Source organism: Pteronotus mesoamericanus, unplaced genomic scaffold (genome assembly GCF_021234165.1).
Source record: "Pteronotus mesoamericanus isolate MK-2021 breed Mesoamerican mustached bat unplaced genomic scaffold, CSHL_Meso_final contig_78, whole genome shotgun sequence".
In the NCBI taxonomy this organism is placed as follows: domain Eukaryota; kingdom Metazoa; phylum Chordata; class Mammalia; order Chiroptera; family Mormoopidae; genus Pteronotus; species Pteronotus mesoamericanus.
Genome location: NW_026555258.1, coordinates 29,195,032 through 29,214,390, shown reverse-complemented (window position 1 = coordinate 29,214,390; position 19,359 = coordinate 29,195,032). Strand labels below are relative to the sequence as shown.

The following is a 19,359-nucleotide window of genomic DNA, read 5'->3' as shown; positions in this document are numbered from 1 at the left end:
AAAAAAAAAACACGTTGAGAACAAAAGCTCTAAACACTACTGCCTTCATTCCTTCTAATTAAGTTTCACTTTAATCTGCAATTTAAAATGGCAATTCTTTTAATTTAGTGATTTTCTGCAAAAGATAAAGGAAGACACAGCCCTCAAAAGAATATCTGCATTTAGAGAAAAAAATGTGCCACCCCTGCAGAGTCGTTAGAATGACAGAACCTAATTAATTCCACCTATAGGCAATTACAGATGGGAGTCAGAGTTCTGCGGGAGGGAGGGGAGACCAGCAGGGCAGGACCAGTCCCCTCCCCGCACCCGCACCCGCACCGGGGCAGCGGGCAGCGGCAGAGGGGGCCCAGTTAATGGCTCCACCTGCCTTTCCTGGGGCAGGTGAAAAGGCCCCTTTGTGATGCCTGAAATGTCCTTCCAAAAGGGTCTGAGGGCGGACCTCATCCCTTGAGGCCCAGCTCAGGCACCCCCACATTCCAGGAGGCCTTTTATTTCCCCCTCCATCCAGATTAGCTTCCAATGCTGGCCCCCCTCTTCCTTGTAAAGTCCTCGCTTCACATCATTGGCAGGTTCTGCCACTTTCAGCGAAATGACATACATAACAAAACCAATGCTACCACAGGCTGATGGATATAAGTAAGAGTTAAGTTCCTATGGCATCTCATCAACGTTATAATGAAATGGTGTTGAGTGAAAGGGCGTTACTTGAAGGTCTGCTGTATTGTGGATTTTATACCAATAGGTCATGAAATTTGGTCACTGAAAATGAGGGAGGATGGTGTCCCAGGCACCCACACCGGCTCTGACCCTCACAAGAACCCGGCCACCCTGTGGGCCATGGGCGAGGAGGTGAGGAAAAACTCCCCCGGGTTCTCTGAGCTAAGGGGTAGGGCCGTGCGTTGCGCCCAGGCCTGTGGGTCACCCGCGCCAGGCCCTCCCCCTTCCCTATAAAGATGGCGGCAGGGGCTGTGCCTCATTCATCTGATCCCTGGGGTGTGCCTCCCACCTCCGGACCTGGAATGACCACTGTCCTGCTCCAGCTGGAAGACACCCAGAAGCTTCCTAGGATGGCAAAAGGCCTCCCCTGACTGATGCCTCCTGCTGAAACTACCTTCCAACCCTGCAGCTCACAGCACCTGACACGTCTCTTGTAGCCCAGGGCGCGCCCACGCCACTGCTCCCCAATCAGCCTGGCTGTTCTGTGGGGGAAGCGCCTGGCATTCAATTTACTTCTCTTTTTCCTCTCCTGCCTTGTCTGTCCCTAAACCTACTGCAGCGCTCAGCATGGAGACGGTGATTAGTAAATAAATACCTGCTTGGATGAAATAAATCTGTTCCTTCGAGGTCCGGCCCCTTTCTGCTTACGGTTTAGGGCTGGCCAGAGAACAAGTTGGAAAAAAGCTGATGGGCCTCTAAGGCACAGCTCTGCTGGGCTCACGGGCCCCCACCGGCTCCCAGTGCTCGGGATGGAGGGCAAACGCCCCGGCTGGCGCTCGAGGTGCTCAGTGACGTGATGCCAACCTGACCTGGATGCATTTCCTCCTACAAGACCCCACTGGGTTTCACACCCAGCCCAAGGCTCCAGTCACAAGAATGGCCGGTCTGTAAATCCATCACCCACCTTTCTGCCTCTAGAATCCCTTCTTATCTGCACACAAAAGTCCCAGCTATTCTTTCAAGTTCAGCCCCAATGCTGCCTCCGTGGCAAGTTTTGCCCTAGATGCCCCCCAGGTGGAATTCCTTTCTCTTCTTGTGCCCTGCAGGCCACCTTTGCCATTGTCTGATCCCACCCCAGACTCTGTTACAGTGGGGTGTGGTGGCGGGGCCTCGGGCCTCAGCTCCGGTGGGATCAGCTCTGGTGAGCCTCCCACCGGCAGCCAGCTCTAAGGGCGGGCCCGCGGGCTGCGACAAGGCCAGGCAATGGAGGAACTGCAGCGGCTCAGCCTCACAGAGCGGGTGCGTATTGAATACTTTGGAGTTTGGAAGGCCTGGCCTGGGTGCGAATCCTGCCTTGCCATTAATTACTGTGACAAGGGGCAAGTTTCTAAAACTCTCTGAGGCTTTGCTGCCCCTTTTGTGAAATAAAATAGGGCTGACAGTACCTAGAGCATAAAGGATTGTGTAGATGGTTAGTAACAGACAACGTGCCAAAGTCCAGGCAGACTCCCCATAAATGGTGGTCCCCCCCCGCCCAATAGTCCCATCCATGCTCAGAACAGCTCCCTTTCACGTACTTGAGGAAAAAGGGCCTTATATGAGAAACCACCTTTTTCCTCAGCCTCTGCTGGATTTCCTACCTGAGTAGGAAGCTCCAAGAGGAAAAAACATGTTCTGTTTTGTTCACAGCCGAATCCCCAATGCCTAGGACACTGCCTGATGTACACATAGTAGGCGTTCAACAGCAATTGAGTGAATGAATCTCTCTCCACCCAACGCACCAGGACCATAAAATCTCCATTCATGAAGCAAGAAAGGAAACTTAGGAATTGCACTCCTGCCTCAAGTTATTTTAAAAGTTTTGAAAAATGGCTTAGTGTTTATTGAGTGCTTTTTGTGCACACGGGGAAGCCTATGTGAGGACCCAATGTGGCATTCTCTGCTGACCCTCACAGCAAATCCAGGAGATCGGTGCTACTTTGTCCATGTTTTTACAGATGGGCCTGGAGCAGGCAAGTAACCTGCCCGAGCTGATAGGAAGTAGCAGGCTGCACATGGGCGTGGACCCCAGGCCCCAGCCCTTGGCCCTTCTGCTTTAGGACTGAAGCCCTGGGTGGCCTCCCCTCACCCAGGGGGTGCCCTAGCCGTGACTTTCCCAGGGAGGGGCAGGTAGAGAAGAGCCCACAGTCTGCAAAACGCTCCCTAGTATTCCCGGCTGACCACAGGCGTGGATGGTGGCCCCTGAGAACAGGAACCGTTCAAAGGGAACTGGAAGGAAGCAAAGGCGGCAGGTCCTTGGGCCCCCGCTGAGGCCTGAGATGTGCTCTAAGTTCAGTGGCTCTCCCTTCGGGCTGGCCTACAGTCTCCGACCCTCCCAGTCCCCCAGTACAGGGCACAGAGTCCTTGAAGCATGGCAGTGAGGCTCAGAATGATCAAAAACAAGATGCTCTGCACAGAGCGACTTGCAAGGAGCTGTTGGCTGCTGAAGAGGTTTCCTTAGGCCTTCTGTGGATGGGGCAGAATGAAGCCGGGCCATGCCTGTAACCACACGAGGCTGACGGGAGGGGCCTGGAGGGTGTTCCAGGCCTGCGTTTGTTCTCAGATGTCCTATTATTCTAAAAACATAGGACACAGACAACAGTATGAACGTGCCCAAGGCCACCCCTTCTGCACAATATTTGGTGTCAGGTCCTCCGTTTTGCTGACAGCCGGGCTGAGACCCTGGTGCGGTTCATGCACGGGAAAGAGTAGGAAGGGCAGTGTAGGAGAGGCACAGGATGGGGGCAGTTGTGGGTCCCCAAAAGGGGGCAGGTAGGGAGACCGAAGCATTGGTCGGGGGAGGTGAGTGGGGCCACATGACCCCTCAAGTCTATGGAAACACCATAAACTTTCCTGACGACACACAAACATTTGCAGTTGGCAAAACTCTGTTCTCATGACAACAGTCCTCTGCTGCTTCAGCTTTCTAGACATATGTTCTACATCATCTCATCTGCTCCTCACAGTAAGACAAGAATTAGAAGTCCCACTTTGCAGGTGGAAAAACTAAGGCCAGGAGGTGAAGTCCCTTTTCCCTCCAGTTCAAGAGCGGGTCTCGCTCTTTCCCTCTCTGCCCCCTGCCTGCCCTGTGAGTGACAGCTGTGCCTTCACGTAGGATGTATTTTAAGACAACATGTGGCTCAGCAAATGTTTGGTTTGCATTTCCAGGATCGCCAACAAGAGGGCTCTGTGTTCGCCTGGCAGACACATGCAGGCCCCAGGGCACCACGCTGCCACATCTTGTGGGCGGTGCCAAGAACAGAGGTCCTCATTGTGAGGGGAGACAGCGGGACTCTCCTCCACAAAGCAGGGCATCCGGGAGGCTGTGAGGCAGGGGCCTGGATGCCGCCCAGGTTCCAAGAACACAGTCCAGGCAAAGAGAGCCAAACCTGGCTGGGAAAGGCGGACCGGCGGACTGGCACAGGGAGGTCGCCCTTCATCCTCTTATTCCGCCCCCTTGAAGGAAACACAGACAGCCTGCCTGGTGCAAAGACCCCGAAGGTTGCTGCTTGGCTACAGGAAATGTAAAGGAAAATCTTGATGAGAATGATTAAATGATCCAAACACAGAGGCCTTTACCTGGTGAAGCAAGCCATCTTTACCACCATAACTCATTTTATAGATGAGAAAAGGAGGGCTAGAAAAGAGACTGACTTGCCCCAAGTCAACAGCTAGACTTGAACTTGGACTTGACTTCAGGTCTTTTGAATGCCAGAGGCCTCTCATGAGTTCAGCACAAATCCTGTCTGCTGTGCAACTCATTCTCAAAACAACAGTAACAACAGTGATACCAGAGCCAGCGTCCACTGAGCACTCACTGTGCTCCACTCTCGGCACTTACTGTCACTCCATTTTACACATGAGGAAACAGGGGCGACTCGCTCAGGTCACCCCCCTAGCAAGTAGCAACACAGGGCTTTAAACCCAGATCCCAGGCACCTGAAATCCTGGGCACTCTACTAGTCTCCACTGGGCTCATGTGTCAGATGGAGAAAGCCTGCCAATGTCTGAGGCAGTGTCTCCTGATGCTTCCACCTGCCGTCACCCACAGATACGTAGAATCCCAGGGCCTGAGAAAGGGGCTTTTTCCCCATTCACAAGGCTCAGAGGACCTGCAGGGAGCAGGCTGGGCAATGAGTTTGTGGCAGTGAGTTTCCCCAGCCCATCTGTTTGTATGTTTCTGCTGTTGCCTCTCCACAGATGGCGTGAGGGGAGGCAGGAGGGGAAAAGCCAGGAGCGAGGCTCTCAGAAGGCGCCTGCCATCCACGGGTTCACCAGTGTCCCCGTCCCCAGTGTGGCGACCGATACGTGGGCACCCCTCAGACAGGCAGGGACACCCTCTCTCCCTGGGAGTCAGACCAGAAGCGGCAACCACAGCAGCCCACAGCCTCTTAGGAATGCCCCTCCGAGTGCAGGCCCCTCCGCCGCACTCGGAGAGAGGACAGGTATCCAACGTAAAAGAAGGACATGAAAACAGCCCATCTCTGTGAGTAGGCCCCTGGTTACATCTGTATTGCAGCATCCTAAAGAGAACTTGGGGTGGGTTTCCCTGAGACCTGATTTACTCAATAATTTAACAAATAACAGTGTTTATTATGTGCCAGGCACTGATCGAGGCGGGGACCCAGGTGTGAACAAGGCAGGCAGAGTCTCTGACCTCATGGAACTTAAAAATCTCTATCCACACGAAGATTTCTGACCTGCCAAACAGAAGAGCAAAGACATTCTATGGAATCTTTTGTTTTGTTTTGTTTTTTTCTCCACAAAGGAGACAAAGGCACTTAAAGGAACATGTCTATCTATCAGTATAATTAGCAGATGAATCAAAGCTATTAAACGCTAGTGTTTTTCTTTTTTTAAGGTTACTAAATGAATTCATTCATAAGTCAAACAGAAAAGCCAACTGGAAAAACCTGTCCCTCGGTAACATATTAGCCAAAGGAAACAAGTGATCCCCGCTCTCTCATTTAAACCCCCCCCTTTCTCTGCAGACCTGCTGTTCACACGTGTTAAATATTAATTACAACTGTTACTCATTAGTACATAGCAAAAAGCTCCTGATACAAACACAATTGCTAATTTCCTTGCAGGCCCAAGGCATGCTGGGAAGCTGTGCAGGAGGCAGGAAGCATCATGGGAGCCCACGTGGGGCCAACGGTGGAGGAGGTGGTACTCGCTGGGTGCACCAGGTAAGGGTGGCAGGCCTGATCCCCTGAGGAACCTCCTGCAGAGGCCGAGCCTGTTCATTCTAAGTGCAAGAGGATGAGTCACAGGGCTCAGTGGGAACAGCGAGCCTGGAGCAGTGCCTGGCGCACACGTCAGCACTACCAGCTTTGGAGCGTGTGTTTGACTGGGACAGTGACACGCCACGGAGTGGGCACAGCTGGTTCTGCCTCAACAACCCATGGCACCTCACACCAGCGCAAGGGAAAGGGAACGTTCACGCCTGCCGTTTCCTTACTCGCGATGTCAACGTGGCAGCAGTGTGAAGGCCTTGCGGTCAGGCTGACCCAAGTTTATTGGCTGTGTGACTGTGGGCCAGCTGCTCACCCTCTCTGGTTCTGAGCATTGCCATCTGTGTAATGACAACGGAACCACACCCTCATTGCAGGGCTTCCTACGGTTAACACACGCTAGCTGCATAAATGGTGTTAAGTGTGAATTTTCTGTCCTCCCCTCATTTCCCCCCACGCCTTGTCTTAATAGGATTATTTTAAATTAGCCAACTGAGCTGGCTCAGAGATAACTCACAATTGTTTAAGAAAGAGGCATACCTGGGACCTTACTTTCCTCCTCCTGGACCTTGTAGCCTCACTTGCTGAGGCTGGGAAGGCGTCAACACTCAAGAGAGCGTCTGGCTAAGAAGTGAGCCACACAGCATTAGCATCCCCTCTTCCCAGCAGCTGACAGTGACAAGTGTGTATCTGGCTGTTCTCGAATAAACCAATGCACAGCCACACAGGATGCGATAGGAGCACAGAGGGGTCAGAGCCCAACCTGGAAGGAAGGTGGAGAAGGGACTGGTCTTGTCAGGGAAGGCTTCCTGGAAGAGGCGGTACTGATACTAGCCAAGCCAAGCTGTGACCTCCCCCCTCCCTCACTCCACTCTGACCCCAGCACCTAACACAGTTCGTACTGAGTATGTTCTAGGTTCTCAAAGTCAGGTCCCCAGATCAGCAGCATCAGCAACAGCTGGGACCTTGTTAGAATCACAAGAATTCCACCTTGTTAGACTTCTTATGCCTCATGTCCAGAGCCTGCTGAACCAGGAACTCTGGTGGTAGAACCAGGAATCCGTTTAATGCTTCCTCCAGGTGATTCTGATGAATGCTCTGGGCCAACCAATCAATCCACCACTGCGTCCCAGCTAGAATGGGGAGGGGCAGAGGGGACTTGTTACATCCAGCGACTGGTGAACAAAGAATGGAGGACCCCGGCGGGCTCATGGTTACAACTACTGCTGGCACGGGGAATTAGGATTTCCTTCAGTACTGTTGCTTTCCACACTGCCTGTGCATCTCATTGCCAGACATAATGGGAATGAGCTTCGTAAATGGGTCCTCTGTGCCCTGTAAGTTCCTCTCCGTGCAGTAGTACTGTTTTAATATTAAATTAAATTTTATTTAATACAGCAAGCCTCCCCTGAACACCAATAACTGTTCTTTCATGTGTGACCCTTCAGGGCTTACAAAGCCTTTTCATTCTGATCGCTTCCACTGATCATCAGAGAGCCAGTGTGGCGAGGGCTGTGACTATCCCCGTTTTACAGACGGGAAAACTAACTCAGGGAGACTGCAGGACCTGCCTGAGGTCCCACAGCTGGTGAGTGGAAGATCTAGCATGTGAACATGGGACTGTCTGACTCCTTCTACTGTCCCTTTCACTCTTGATGTGCAAGACACGGTCCTGAGTTTTCTAGGGCAGAGAAACCCACCAAGGAAGACTGACAACTATCCCAAATAACTATGTTCAGCATTGAGTCACAGGTCTGTCTTCTCTCTTGGCTGCGAGGCAGACCTGTCACTGGCTGAACCCAGGACACTGTCTGAAAAGCAGCTTCAACAGAGACAAATCTTCAGACGCTGAGTCAAAAATGAAATGACTTTATCTAAATGATCTTGAGGGTGCCCTTACACATTCTTCTGCTGCCTGGCTCCTTGAGCAAGTACTCTGATCGTTTGTTTTTCAAAGGCAGTTGCAAATCATTAAGGATGTAGCTTTTAACCCTACTCACTGGATTAAAAAGAAACGCAGATGCATCCTCTGTGTATGGCCTGACTGGCTCTGCTCTGAGGTCCCCAGCAGTTCCTTTCCCCTCTCTGGGCCTCAGTTTCACCAGCCGGATAAGAGGGAGTTTGATGCCATGGTGTGAGGGCCACTCCCTGTGCTGTTTGGTGGCAGAGCACGACCAAAACGTGAGATGGCTCTCGTCACCTCCATGTAAGGCTTGAACCTCCAGAGCTTGGGCTCCTACAGAATCTTCTGAGGGAACCATTCTGAGTGGGAACACCCACCCAGTATCATATCCTACCAGCTATAGACATAAGGAGAACTTGGTGCAAGAGTGATGAAAGGCACGTGACACTTCCCATGGGCTCTGGGAGGCGGAGGGCTCCGACCACATTTTATGCAGCATCTTGGAGAGCAGCAGGAAGCCCAGACATCGCCTGAGTTAGGGCTTGGGCTCTGGAGTTGGACTTCACAGGTTCAAATCTCAGCTCTGTGGCTGACTAGCAATGGCCTCTGGGCAAGTTATTTCTTCTCTTTGCACCTCGGTTTCTGTAAAAGGAGGAATCTAGTCTCCTAGAGGATGGTTGTGATGACTAAATGAGATAATGCACACAGAATTCTTTGATTCTACATGTTTAGCCTGGGTGAGGAAACCTGGGCAGGGAACCTGGCTAGCGTTTTCAAATTTCCAAAGAGTGTGGAGTGTGAAGGGCCCCCAAAGGGCAGAGCTGGGCCAGCCAAGGAGGAGACATGGGGATTTAGGGTCCAGGTGAGTGGTAAGGATTCCAGTTACACTTGCAAGCGTGTAACGAGCTTCCCCTCACTGGGAACTTGCATGCAGAAGCGACTCAGTAAATGTCAGCACTTTCCTGAGGTGGTGCCCTTCAAGCCTCACCAGGACCCTCTGCGGTGGGCATGTTTCCGGGTGAGAGAACAGATGATTCCAGGACAGGTTAAATCCCGGTCCCCCCAGGGGCGGCCTGGAGACGTGGAGACACCATGTTCGTGCCACCCTGAGCCTGGGTCTGCTGCTCCAGGCTTCCCACCCAGCCCCTCGGCCCCTCCTTGTGTGGTCACCTTCGGTTCAGGTCCATTTGTCCATCTGATGATCTGTGCCACAAAGCCCGGGCGATTGTCAGACCCTTCACATCAACCCGTGCTACCCCCAGACAAGTGCAGAGTCACCCGGGGCTGCTGCTCCTGACCCATGCCGGGCTAGGATCTCCAGAGAGCTCTGTGTCAGCTCAGGGCTGCATCAGGGTACTGCGGGCGAGCAGCAAAGCCATTTCTAGACCGACCTGCCTGTCTCACAATTTGTTGCTGTCAAGACCCCCAGGGGGTGGGACAAGCAGGCTGGGAACTGCGTCCTGCCAGCTCTGAAGGCAGGTGTCTCTGCGGGTGGGAAGGGGGCTGCAGTCTGGGGGTGAAACCTGAGCAGCATCTGTCCCGGGGGCTGGGATCAACCAAGGTCAGGCAAGTGAAATGGGACCCACTGGGCTTGGCGAGGTGGGGGCAAGGGTTCATGGTCAGCTTCCTGGAGGGAGGGCAGGCAATGAAGGCCCAGGGATTTTGTGAGAGCTTGTGGTATTTTTCTCACTCGGCCACAGAATTCTAAGGGAAGCTTTCATTGCCAAGAAGCTGACTGCCTCACACCCTGCAATAGCTGTTTTCACAGAACCGGGAGTGAGAATCGAGCTTCCCCAAGGCTGCAGCCCCCAGAGTCGGGCTGAGAGGGGAAGGGTCTGACTTCCATAGAGGCCGGCCCGGAGCTGCTGGCCCAGAAGGGCTACCTCTGTGGTGACCGCCAAAGCCCCCCTTTGTGAAGTGCCTCTTTTCACGAATGCAAAGCAGGATAGCACTTGGAAAGGCAGAGAACACTTTTGCTTCACAGACTGAATCATAAAGATAATTCATAGGCCTCCCCTCCTCCTGGGCTCCGACCAGCACACAGGGGCCCTTCCTGCTGGATGCAGCATCCCTGCCGGGGCCTGTGGGCTCGCCGTCCATTGCTGGCAAAGCCCCCGGACAACAGCCCTGCCTCAGCTGAGCTCCTGCCTACAAAGCCCCCGGACAACAGCCCTGCCTCAGCCGAGCTCCTGCCTACAAAGCCCCCGGACAACAGCCCTGCCTCAGCCGAGCTCCTGCCTACAAAGCCCCCGGACAACAGCCCTGCCTCAGCCGAGCTCCTGCCTACAAGCTCCCAGTGAGGGGAAGCTCGTTATACACTTTCTGGGGTAATTGAAATCCTTACCACTCACCTGGACCCCAAATCCCTGTCTCCTCCTTGGTGGGCCCAGCTCTGCCCTTTGGAGGCCCCTCATACTCCACACCTGTTGGAAATTTGAAAACCCTGTCCAGGTTTCCTCATCTAGGCTAAACATGCAGAGTCAGAGGACACAAGGGGTGGAAAAAGAGGTGGTAATCATCTTGTCCAGGCAACTTCATCCCTCACAGACGTTCCCCAGCTAAGGACCCTGCACCCCCGGTTTCCAGGACCCATCAGAGAGCTCCCAAGAGCCCAGAAAAGCTGAGTGTGAAATAGGTTCTGTGATAAGGGGAACGGGGGCTCCCCAAGCACTGCCTTGCCTTCCGACAACACCAATGACTTGCTAAAGCATGTGTACGCGTAAACGTGTGAGCATGCACGCACGCCGCTCACTCAGACGGGAACGTTACCCTTCATTCCCGAGCAGCCACACTTCTGGGTTTACAAATGGGACCACGGCAGCACTTTAGTAATCAAGCCAGTCGAGCTGTTACAACGCATCCTCATTACCTGACAGGTGGCCTCTCTACTTTCACTTCATCCCCATTCTGGGTGGAAAACAGGAGTCACTCCTCACCTACCAACACTGCACCTGATAGGCTCCGTCCACAGACATGGGGGAGGAACCCAGTCACGACCACAGGCCCGAGCTCACAGGTGCCTGTGGCCCAAGTGAAATGGCTTCCTTCCAGGCCCAAGAAATCAGAACTGAGCCAAAAGCTTCTTGGAAAAGCACAGCCAGACACACGGAGATAAGTGACTCCGCAAGATACAGACGGGGCGTGATTCTGAGTCTGTCTGCTGTCAACCTATAATAACACCTCTGATACAACTCTGACATAAAGCCTAGTCCAGAATGGATACTTGTGGCCCAGAAACTTACTCAGAGGCCTTGTGATCCTTGGTGAGAAACTAATGGATAGAAGTTCTGAACCCCCCTTTGGGCAGACCTGGGCACGTTCTAGCCTGAGAGCCTTCTGGAGAGATGATGTCCGGTAGGGCAAGTGCTTTTCGCTTTAACATGCGTGTGAATCGCCTGGGGGTCTTGTTAAAACATTCTGACTCTGCAGGTCTGGAAAGGTACTCAGCTCTGCATTTCTCACCAGCTGCTGGTCCAGGGACCACAGTTTGAGCAGCAAGGCACCAGACTAGAGTAGAGCTTCTAAGGTAGGGCACTGAGTGACCTGCAGGTGCTGAGCCCGGGAGGGGGTGGGGGTGGGGGGGAAGGCCCCCTACCTGTCTACAGTGATAACTCACGCCATTGGTACCTGGGAGAGTTGTCACATGAGCTCCTTTAGCCTTTTAAACAAACCAGCATTTACAAAGAGCAAGTTCTCGGACAGGACAGGCTCCACTGTAGCTCCCCTTACATCCAGGAGAAGCACAGCCCCTTATCAGCTATGCCAGAAGGCCGGGCCAGCTCTTAAATCCCTTGTGCTAAGGGAAGCAGGAGGTGGTGAAACGCACAGGAGATACCTGAGGTGACCAAGGCCCTTCAGCCATGCAACTACTCTCATTACTGGCTCTCCGCCAAGCGCTCACAGCCTGGGGGGCGACACCAGCACCTACAGAAGGAACTCTACGTGGTGTGAGAAATGCTCACTAGGCATGCGTGCAGGAAGCTCGCCAGCCTGGACCGTCGGTAAGGAAGCCCATGGGACGCGTGGCTGTGTCAGGGGAGGCTCACAGAGACGGTGACATTTGAGCTGGGCCCCAAAGGAGGCTCAGATTTTTCCAGGTAAGATACAAGAGGGAAAGGCACATAGGCAGAAGGACTGGGATGTGCACAGAGTGCTACATCCAGGGAACGGTGAACAGTGTGTGTTAGAACAGCTGGAACATCGACTGAGGGGGCTGGGATGTGCAGTGAGGGCAGAGGCCCCACTGGTGGGGGCCGGAAAGGGAGGAAGGGTCTAGCTGTGCATGAAAAAGGGAGATTTCAGGCAATAGGGATTTTAAAGAAATTAAAAATAAAAACTCTCCCTTTATGGCTTTCAGTGTGGTAAGAATTAGTCATTCAATGTCTCTTTTTCACATGTCTAGCTTTTTAAATGCATAAAAACATGTTTGCGCCTGGCTTTTCACCTCTTAACATTGAACATTTCCCTAGGTTGTTATAAGCTTGTTGTCCACAGCATTTTTCAGTGATTGCACAATGCTCCATTTAATCACTCCCTATTTGCTGGACATTCAGGCTGTTCCTCATCTTTCACGATCATAAGCAATGCCTTTTCTGAATTTTAGATCATAACCTTGGCACGAATCGTAAGGACTGGAATTAGGATCAAAGGGTGTGAACAAGCTCCGGACCTTGACGCGTGTGGCAGGCTGTTTTCCAAAAGGCTGTGGAAGAGCTTCAGTGCCGTGGCACCAGGTTCTAGAGAAAACCAGGCTCAGAGTGAGGCGAAGGGGAGGTGCCTGAATCATTCAAGGGGCTGTTGGCTTGGGGAGGGCCAGCGCTGTGGCCAGGACGTGCCTGCGGCCTGTGCTCTGTGAATGGGCCCATGCTAACGCCGGGGCAGGAAACGCAGCGGCCCTGGATGCACACAGGCCCAGCGCAGCTGTGCGCCTACACAGGAACACTAGGTTCCCTCAGGCCCAACGGGAGACGCTCTGCAGGTTGGTTTTGTTTTAGTTTCGAAGAAAGTTCCTTCTGAACTCGGAAGACTTGGCTTCAGTGAGCTAGAGCGTTACCACCAACAAGACCAAGACAGAGTCAGACAGTGAGATTACCTGGGCCGTCTAGGAAGACTGGAACCGAGACCCAGGATTTCCCCTTGGCCCGGCCTGCCTTCCCTTCAGGATGCTCATCCTGTTTGAGGGGGTCAGCTGTACTAGAAGAAAGGCTGGCCTGACTGGATTATCAAGTACAGCCCTGTGGTTTACCTGAGCAGGCAGGGACCAGGGCACTGACTCCTTTTGCCAAAGTTGAGTGGCCGTCTCTGAGCAAGGCCACTGGCTGCTTACCGGCCAGAGCTGGGATGGTGACCCGGTTCCACTCCCACGGCTGGTCATACTCATCAGCGGGCCTGTCGTCATCCTGAGGCAGCTTGCTCTCCCGCAGTCGGGGGCTGACTGCGCTCTCTGAGTCCGAGTCGACGCTCTGGCCCTCGGGTTCGTAAGGGGTGTCATATAACTGGATGCCTTTGTGCTGGGACCGGACACTTTCCTGCCTCTGAAATTCTGCAAGCAAAAAACAAAAGGGAAGCAGAGGTGTAACAGAATTGAAACGCACACTTCCTCACCTGGGATCTGCCAGGTGACACCCACAGGAGTTCAGAGTTGCCAGCCAAGGAGGTAAGGACTGCCAGGAATGGCCCCCTTTGGCATCCATTGTTCCCCCACCCTGAAAGGCAGCATCTCTGCTCTCACCGGGTGAGGCTTCCTCACGAGCTCTCAGGCTCTCAGACCTGAGGGCAGAGGGAGAAGGCTCACTGCCTCCCCCGGCTCGCTCACTGCAGCCTGGAGGGCAGGGCCCCGAGGTGCACCAGCCCCGAGCAGACAGAGCTCTCACCCCTCGCTTTACAGACAGCAGGCCCTTCCCCATTAGGGTCCCTCTCTGTCCTCAGGACTTTCATTCCTCAAGCTTTCACCCAGCTTGCACACTTGTTTTAAAACTAACAAGCCACCACAGGGGACCTGGAGTCACCGTTGTCTCCCCTATAAAGTGACTCCTGCCCGGCCCCCTGAGCATGCCTGTCTTCTAACATGCTGAGCGCATCACAGCGATGTGAGAGCAGATGTCCAGCTCCACTTCTGAATAAGGAAGGAGACCTCTTCATCTCCCAGAGAGGACGCCAGGGACTAGCTCTGGTGAAGGCTGAGGGGCGACCTCCATTTCAGCGGCTGCTCATTCCCGAGAGGCCAGTGGTGGCTAGAAGAGGCACGCAGGGATGCTACAGTTGGGTGCTTCTGAGACAAACAGAGACACCTGACCTGCTTTGATTGTGAACACCCATTGTGTGCGGGGCCCACGTGGGGACGCAGGGAAGGCAGGGTTCGCTGTAGAAGTTGCTCTCGGGAAGCCCACTGTTTCCACAAGAGCCACGACAATCTCAGTCACCATGATACAGTATAGCAAAGGGGCTCAAGGCAGGGCGTGTGAGGGATGATGCAGGAGGCAGAGATGACATTTGAACCCTGTGCTCTGACAAGCAGGAAAAGGAAAGGACAGGATTCCCTGTGGAAGGAGCAGGGCCAGCCAGGGCACTTGGGCTGCAGAGCAGATACTCACTGCCTGCTTTCCTGTTTTACTGTGGTAAAGCACACACATTGGAGTGAACAGATCAGTGCTACTAAGTATACTCAACCCTCACTACCATCCCTCTCCAGAACGCGTTCATCTTCCCAAACTGATGCTCCGTACCCATTAAATAATAACTCCCCATTTCTCCGTCTCCCAGCCCCTGGCCACCAACACGCTATTTCTGACTCTATAAATTTGATACGTTAGGGACCTCACTGTAAGGGGAATCTTATATTTGTCCTTCTGTGGCTGGCTTTTTTCACATAACAATGTTTTGAGGTTCTTCCATGTTGTAGCATGGGTCAGAATTCCATTTCTTTTTAAGGCTGAATAGCATCCCATTGTACGTCTATTCACTGCCCACTTTTGCTGGAGTACTGGGCCCAAAGAGGGGAGAGAGCGGAGGCGAGGCTTGACACCAGAGAGGCGAGGGTCGTGAGAGAGTGCTGTTAAACAGCTGTTTAACTGGAGGTATTTTCCAAATTACAGTTCCAGTGACATAAAGATGTATGGTCAAATCATATGTGCCTTAAGAGCAGCTGGAAAAACACACGAGTGACAACAGCCCTTCCACGCAAGAGCATTGCTGTTAGGCAGGGCTCCACGATCCAAGACCAGCTCACGAGGAGGACAACCCCCGCGCCCTGCGCACAGGCGCTGGGACAACAGAAGCCGACTGAGGCTGTGCCGAGGGTCGTCAGTGTTGACATTGAATAACATGGTAGTATTATGGTAGTATCTCCCAAACTTCATTTAGTCACATACTGAATTCATGAGTTCGCCATTTTTTGAGTACCAACTGGGTTATTATTTACCACATTTATTTATTCACTTTTTAGAGAAAATAGTATCATTTAAAAAGTAAGCTTTCTATCATCCTCCCCAAAGCCCTTATCTACGTAGGTGATAAACAAAGAGAAAGGAGGAGGGCTAACCCCACTGGGCAGGTGCCACTGCCCGCAGGACGGCGGGCCCGCGGCTTGCTCTCCCTCAGCTGAGAAGATGGGCAGATACTGGAGAGCTTGGGGATGAGGGCACCAAACAGACACTTTCCTTGGCAAATGACAGCTTTCTCTTTTTAGAGAGAATGAAAAGGGAAAAACCTTCTTAAAACCTGGTTCTCAGGCCACCTGAAACCCGGTCTCCTCTGAGACATCCCACACTTTGGCAAAGCACGTCTTAGTGGACCCCATGAGTAAAGTGGAATCATGTATTAGTTTTGAGGACGATCCTTCCCTTTTTATGGGGGAGGAAGAGGAAAAGAGAAGAGCTAGAAAAGGTAGTACTTGGTCTCTGGAAGGTGAAGACCAACTGTAAAGTACTGTAGACAACTCTGTAAATCATTAAATCTCCCCAACTATCTATCAGACCTGCTTTGTGAGGTCATTGTCATCCATGTCACTGTCTCCCTGATTCTAAGGAGTGCAGTCTTGCCTCCCGTCTTTGGAGAATCCCGAGGGCTGAGGACACCGGGAACGCAGCTGATAGGCACTGACCCAGGAAAACCACTATACTCAAGTGGGACCAGCAGCGCTGTGCTCTACACTTTACAAAGCGTTTTGCATGAGAATCACCATTTAATCTTGGGCACCACAAAGCAATTCACCAACACACTTCTGTGGGCCTCCAATAATCAGGAGCGCCCTCACTCTCTCAGAGCCCGGCTGCAAACAGATATTCCATGAATCTGGGTGGGATAAATGAGCGACAACTGACAGCCAGATTTACCCCCAATTCCAGTTAATTTATGAAACTCCCTGACAGCACTGGCAAAGCACCTGGAACAACATGCTAAATGCGTACAGTTTAGTATTGTGCAATATTCAGAGGAGATGGATATTCTATAAAATACCAACCTAAAAGAGAAACACGTGCCAGTAAGCAGATTAGCTATTAAATCAGAGGGCCTCGTGCGTGCACCTCTCACACAGGATTTATTGTTCCTAAAGCATCTGGGCTTTACAAAGCTGGGTTAGTAATGGCATGCAGTTAGGCCGGGGGATGTTATAATGGTAATCATTAAAACAAGCTTTCCCCGTGTTACACGGCGAATTCAAGTTTTCATTAAGGCCCCAACAATAGGAACAGTTAAGTAAATTATGGCATGCTAACTGGATGGAATATTAAGCAGCCATTAAAATGATAAATCTGAAGATTATGTAGCTACATGGAAAAGTGTGCATGAAATTATGCTAAGTTAAAAAGGAAAATACAAGATTGCTTATGTGTTGAGAGCAAACTGAGTAATACAGGCTTTCTAAACAAGTCCCGGACGACGTGAACAATGCCCCAAGGGGAATTCTCCTTGCTTAGGAGCTGCCGAACACCAGCCTCGCACCCTTTGCCCATAATTTCTAAACTCTGCGGACAGCAGTGCTGTAAGTACAGACACGCATGAATAAGGGGCTGACAACCTGATACCGGAAGGTAAACAGCTACTGTGTATCGAGGAAGGAATTACGGTATGACTATTTTTGAAAATTGTTTTACATAACGAATAAAAATGCTAGTACAGAAAAATGTAATTAAGACCGAAACACATAAAAGTAAATACAACTTTAAGCAGGTTGGGCTTTATAGGAGCTGTGCGTGTTTTGGAAGCAGCTGCCTTTCCCTGAGAGAAGGCCCATTTCGGGAGCATCTCCTCTCCCTGGGGAGGTTCGCCAAGAGGGAGTCTAGGGCCATCACGCCAGGCCAGCTCACCAGGCATCGCCGTCTCCTGCCTGATGACTGGGCTCGGCCTCCTTGTGACCTGGACAGACCTGTGACGATCCAGAGGCTGATCTAATAGGGAAACTGGTAATCATGTATTTTAAGTCACAAGTTATCTGGACATAGCCATCTATACATTCATTGAAAACGGCCTTTAATATTGGGTGGCAGGCTGTGATTTCACACCTCTTGGGCAGGGAGCAGAAACATTAAATTGACAGGGTGCGGCTTTCTCTTGACCTCTAGAGTAGAAAGGTTTTCAAGTGGAACTACATACAGAGAAAGAATCAAAAAAAGGAAAGAAAAAAAAAAAAAGCACTTTCTTTAGAATTAGACAAAGTTAGGACGGGAAGAGCCCCGGGGCGCATTCACCAAGGGCTCAGAGCCAGGAAGGTGAGGCAGGTGTGCTGACCAAGGACTCTGGCCATGCGCCAGGGGATTACCTGAGCAAGGGGCCCAGGACAGAGCTTGGTGCAAACCAGGAGCCTCCCGAGTGGGCTTGACAAAGGTTTAGAGTTCCCCAAGCCCACAAGCAACAAGCTCTACGCTATGTTTCACTCCAGCATTCATCAGCTCTGTGCCTCAGCGCCCCTCCTCTTGGTATTTTCCCTTTGGCTGCCGGGAAGCTCATGGTTAATTTTGATGCTTACCTGCAATAACTATGTTAGCTTAGCCATTGCATGGATTCACTCACCCTTCCTTCTACGTGGGTTTTTGATTACTACTAGTATAGCTTCAATATACTCATTTCTTTTTATGATGGACAGCCTCAAATGTGTATTTTGAAAGCAGATGAACACACAAGTAAATGAGAAAGTACATTAGCACACTTGTGGTAAATGCTTTTACTAGGAAGGAGGCTGAAAGGAAAGAAACCCCTTCTTTTTAACCTCTTTACGTTCCCTTCAGGAGCAGAAGGAGGGCAGGGATGGCTTCCCTCTCTGGCAGACCCAGGCCCAGGAAATCGGTTCTCGTCCTTCGGGTGCCAGGCTGTCCGCGCACCCAGCCAGGCCTCTACTGCAGGCCCGGCACCGGAGCTGGATGGATGAATGAAGCACAGTCCTGGCCTTCAGGGAGCTCCTGACATGGAGGCGGCTAAGTTTCCTCAACAGGGAGCAGACGTGGCCCTACAGCTCAGCTGGGGGAAACTTGTGGGAGCCTCGAAGAACTTAGACATGAGGTTGTGGCACAGAAAATGTGTTTGATGGGATGTTACAGGGGATGGAAGCGCAAGGTTTACACTGGGCAGGGGGGCCGTCCGGGGGCCCAGGGAAAGGGTGAGCTGGAGGCAGGCGGAAGCGTGTTCTGAATGGCCCCTGATGACACAGGATGGCCCCTCCAGGAGTGTCTAAGGAGCGGTGCCCCAGAACCTCCGGGCGGGGTGGAGCGGGCGGGGAGAGTCTGGCACAGACGTGTAGGGGCCTAGCTGGAAATGACAGACGCGGGCCTGCAGGCCCCTCACCTCTAATTTTCCCAGCGGGGCTTGTCTGGGAATCCACACCAGCTCACAAATCATAGGGTGGCAGAGCTCAGGAGGGACGTGTGGCCCACGGAGGCCAGGCCCTGCCACCACCTCTCAGCCTAAGAAACCTCTCCTCAGCCAGGGTGGGAGTGGTCTAGACTCAGAGGTCTGGGGTGACATTACTAGAACGACACACCCACCACTGACCGGCCATTTGGAGGGAGGGAAAGCCCCCGGGCCAGGTGAGCAACAGGTTCAACTGCACAGTGTGACAGCTGAAAACACCAACCCTGCCCGACTGCTTGGGCCTGAGTCCTGCCTCCGGGCCAAGTTGCCCCAGTTTCCTCCTCGCTGGAGGTGGGGACCACAGCATCCACCATGGGAGGATATTATCAGCTATCATATGTGTTCAGTGTTTAGGACAGTGCCTGGTACACAGAAGGCAGACCAGAATGTTGTCATTATCCCAGTTACTACCACTGGGGCTTTCCTGGGACACCATTCCAAGACCCCTCCTCTTCTGACATTGTCCTTCCTTCCCCAGAGCCACAAAGACATGCTTGCTGAAACCTGACAGACCAATGCTGCACTGGAAATGGAAGGGTTTTTACACCAACCTCAGAACTACTTCCGTTTCTGGATCCACAACTTTCACATTAGCAGCTGCTTTGGCAATCTCATGCCTCCACGTGGGACCCCTGCATCGGATCAACTCTTGCGCGCCACACGAAACACTGAGGGGAGGTC

The 19,359-nt window shown here is 52.4% G+C and overlaps 1 protein-coding gene across 1 annotated transcript in view; it reads right to left on the bottom strand.

The window, feature by feature from the left end:
- SHB (SH2 domain containing adaptor protein B) overlaps nucleotides 1–19,359 on the bottom strand; it is a 126,290-nt gene that overhangs the window by 34,021 nt on the left and 72,910 nt on the right. Inside the window, exon 3 of the mRNA XM_054584636.1 lies at nucleotides 13,160–13,375. Coding sequence (XP_054440611.1) covers nucleotides 13,160–13,375 — 216 coding nt within the window. The remainder of the gene's footprint in view (nucleotides 1–13,159; nucleotides 13,376–19,359) is intronic.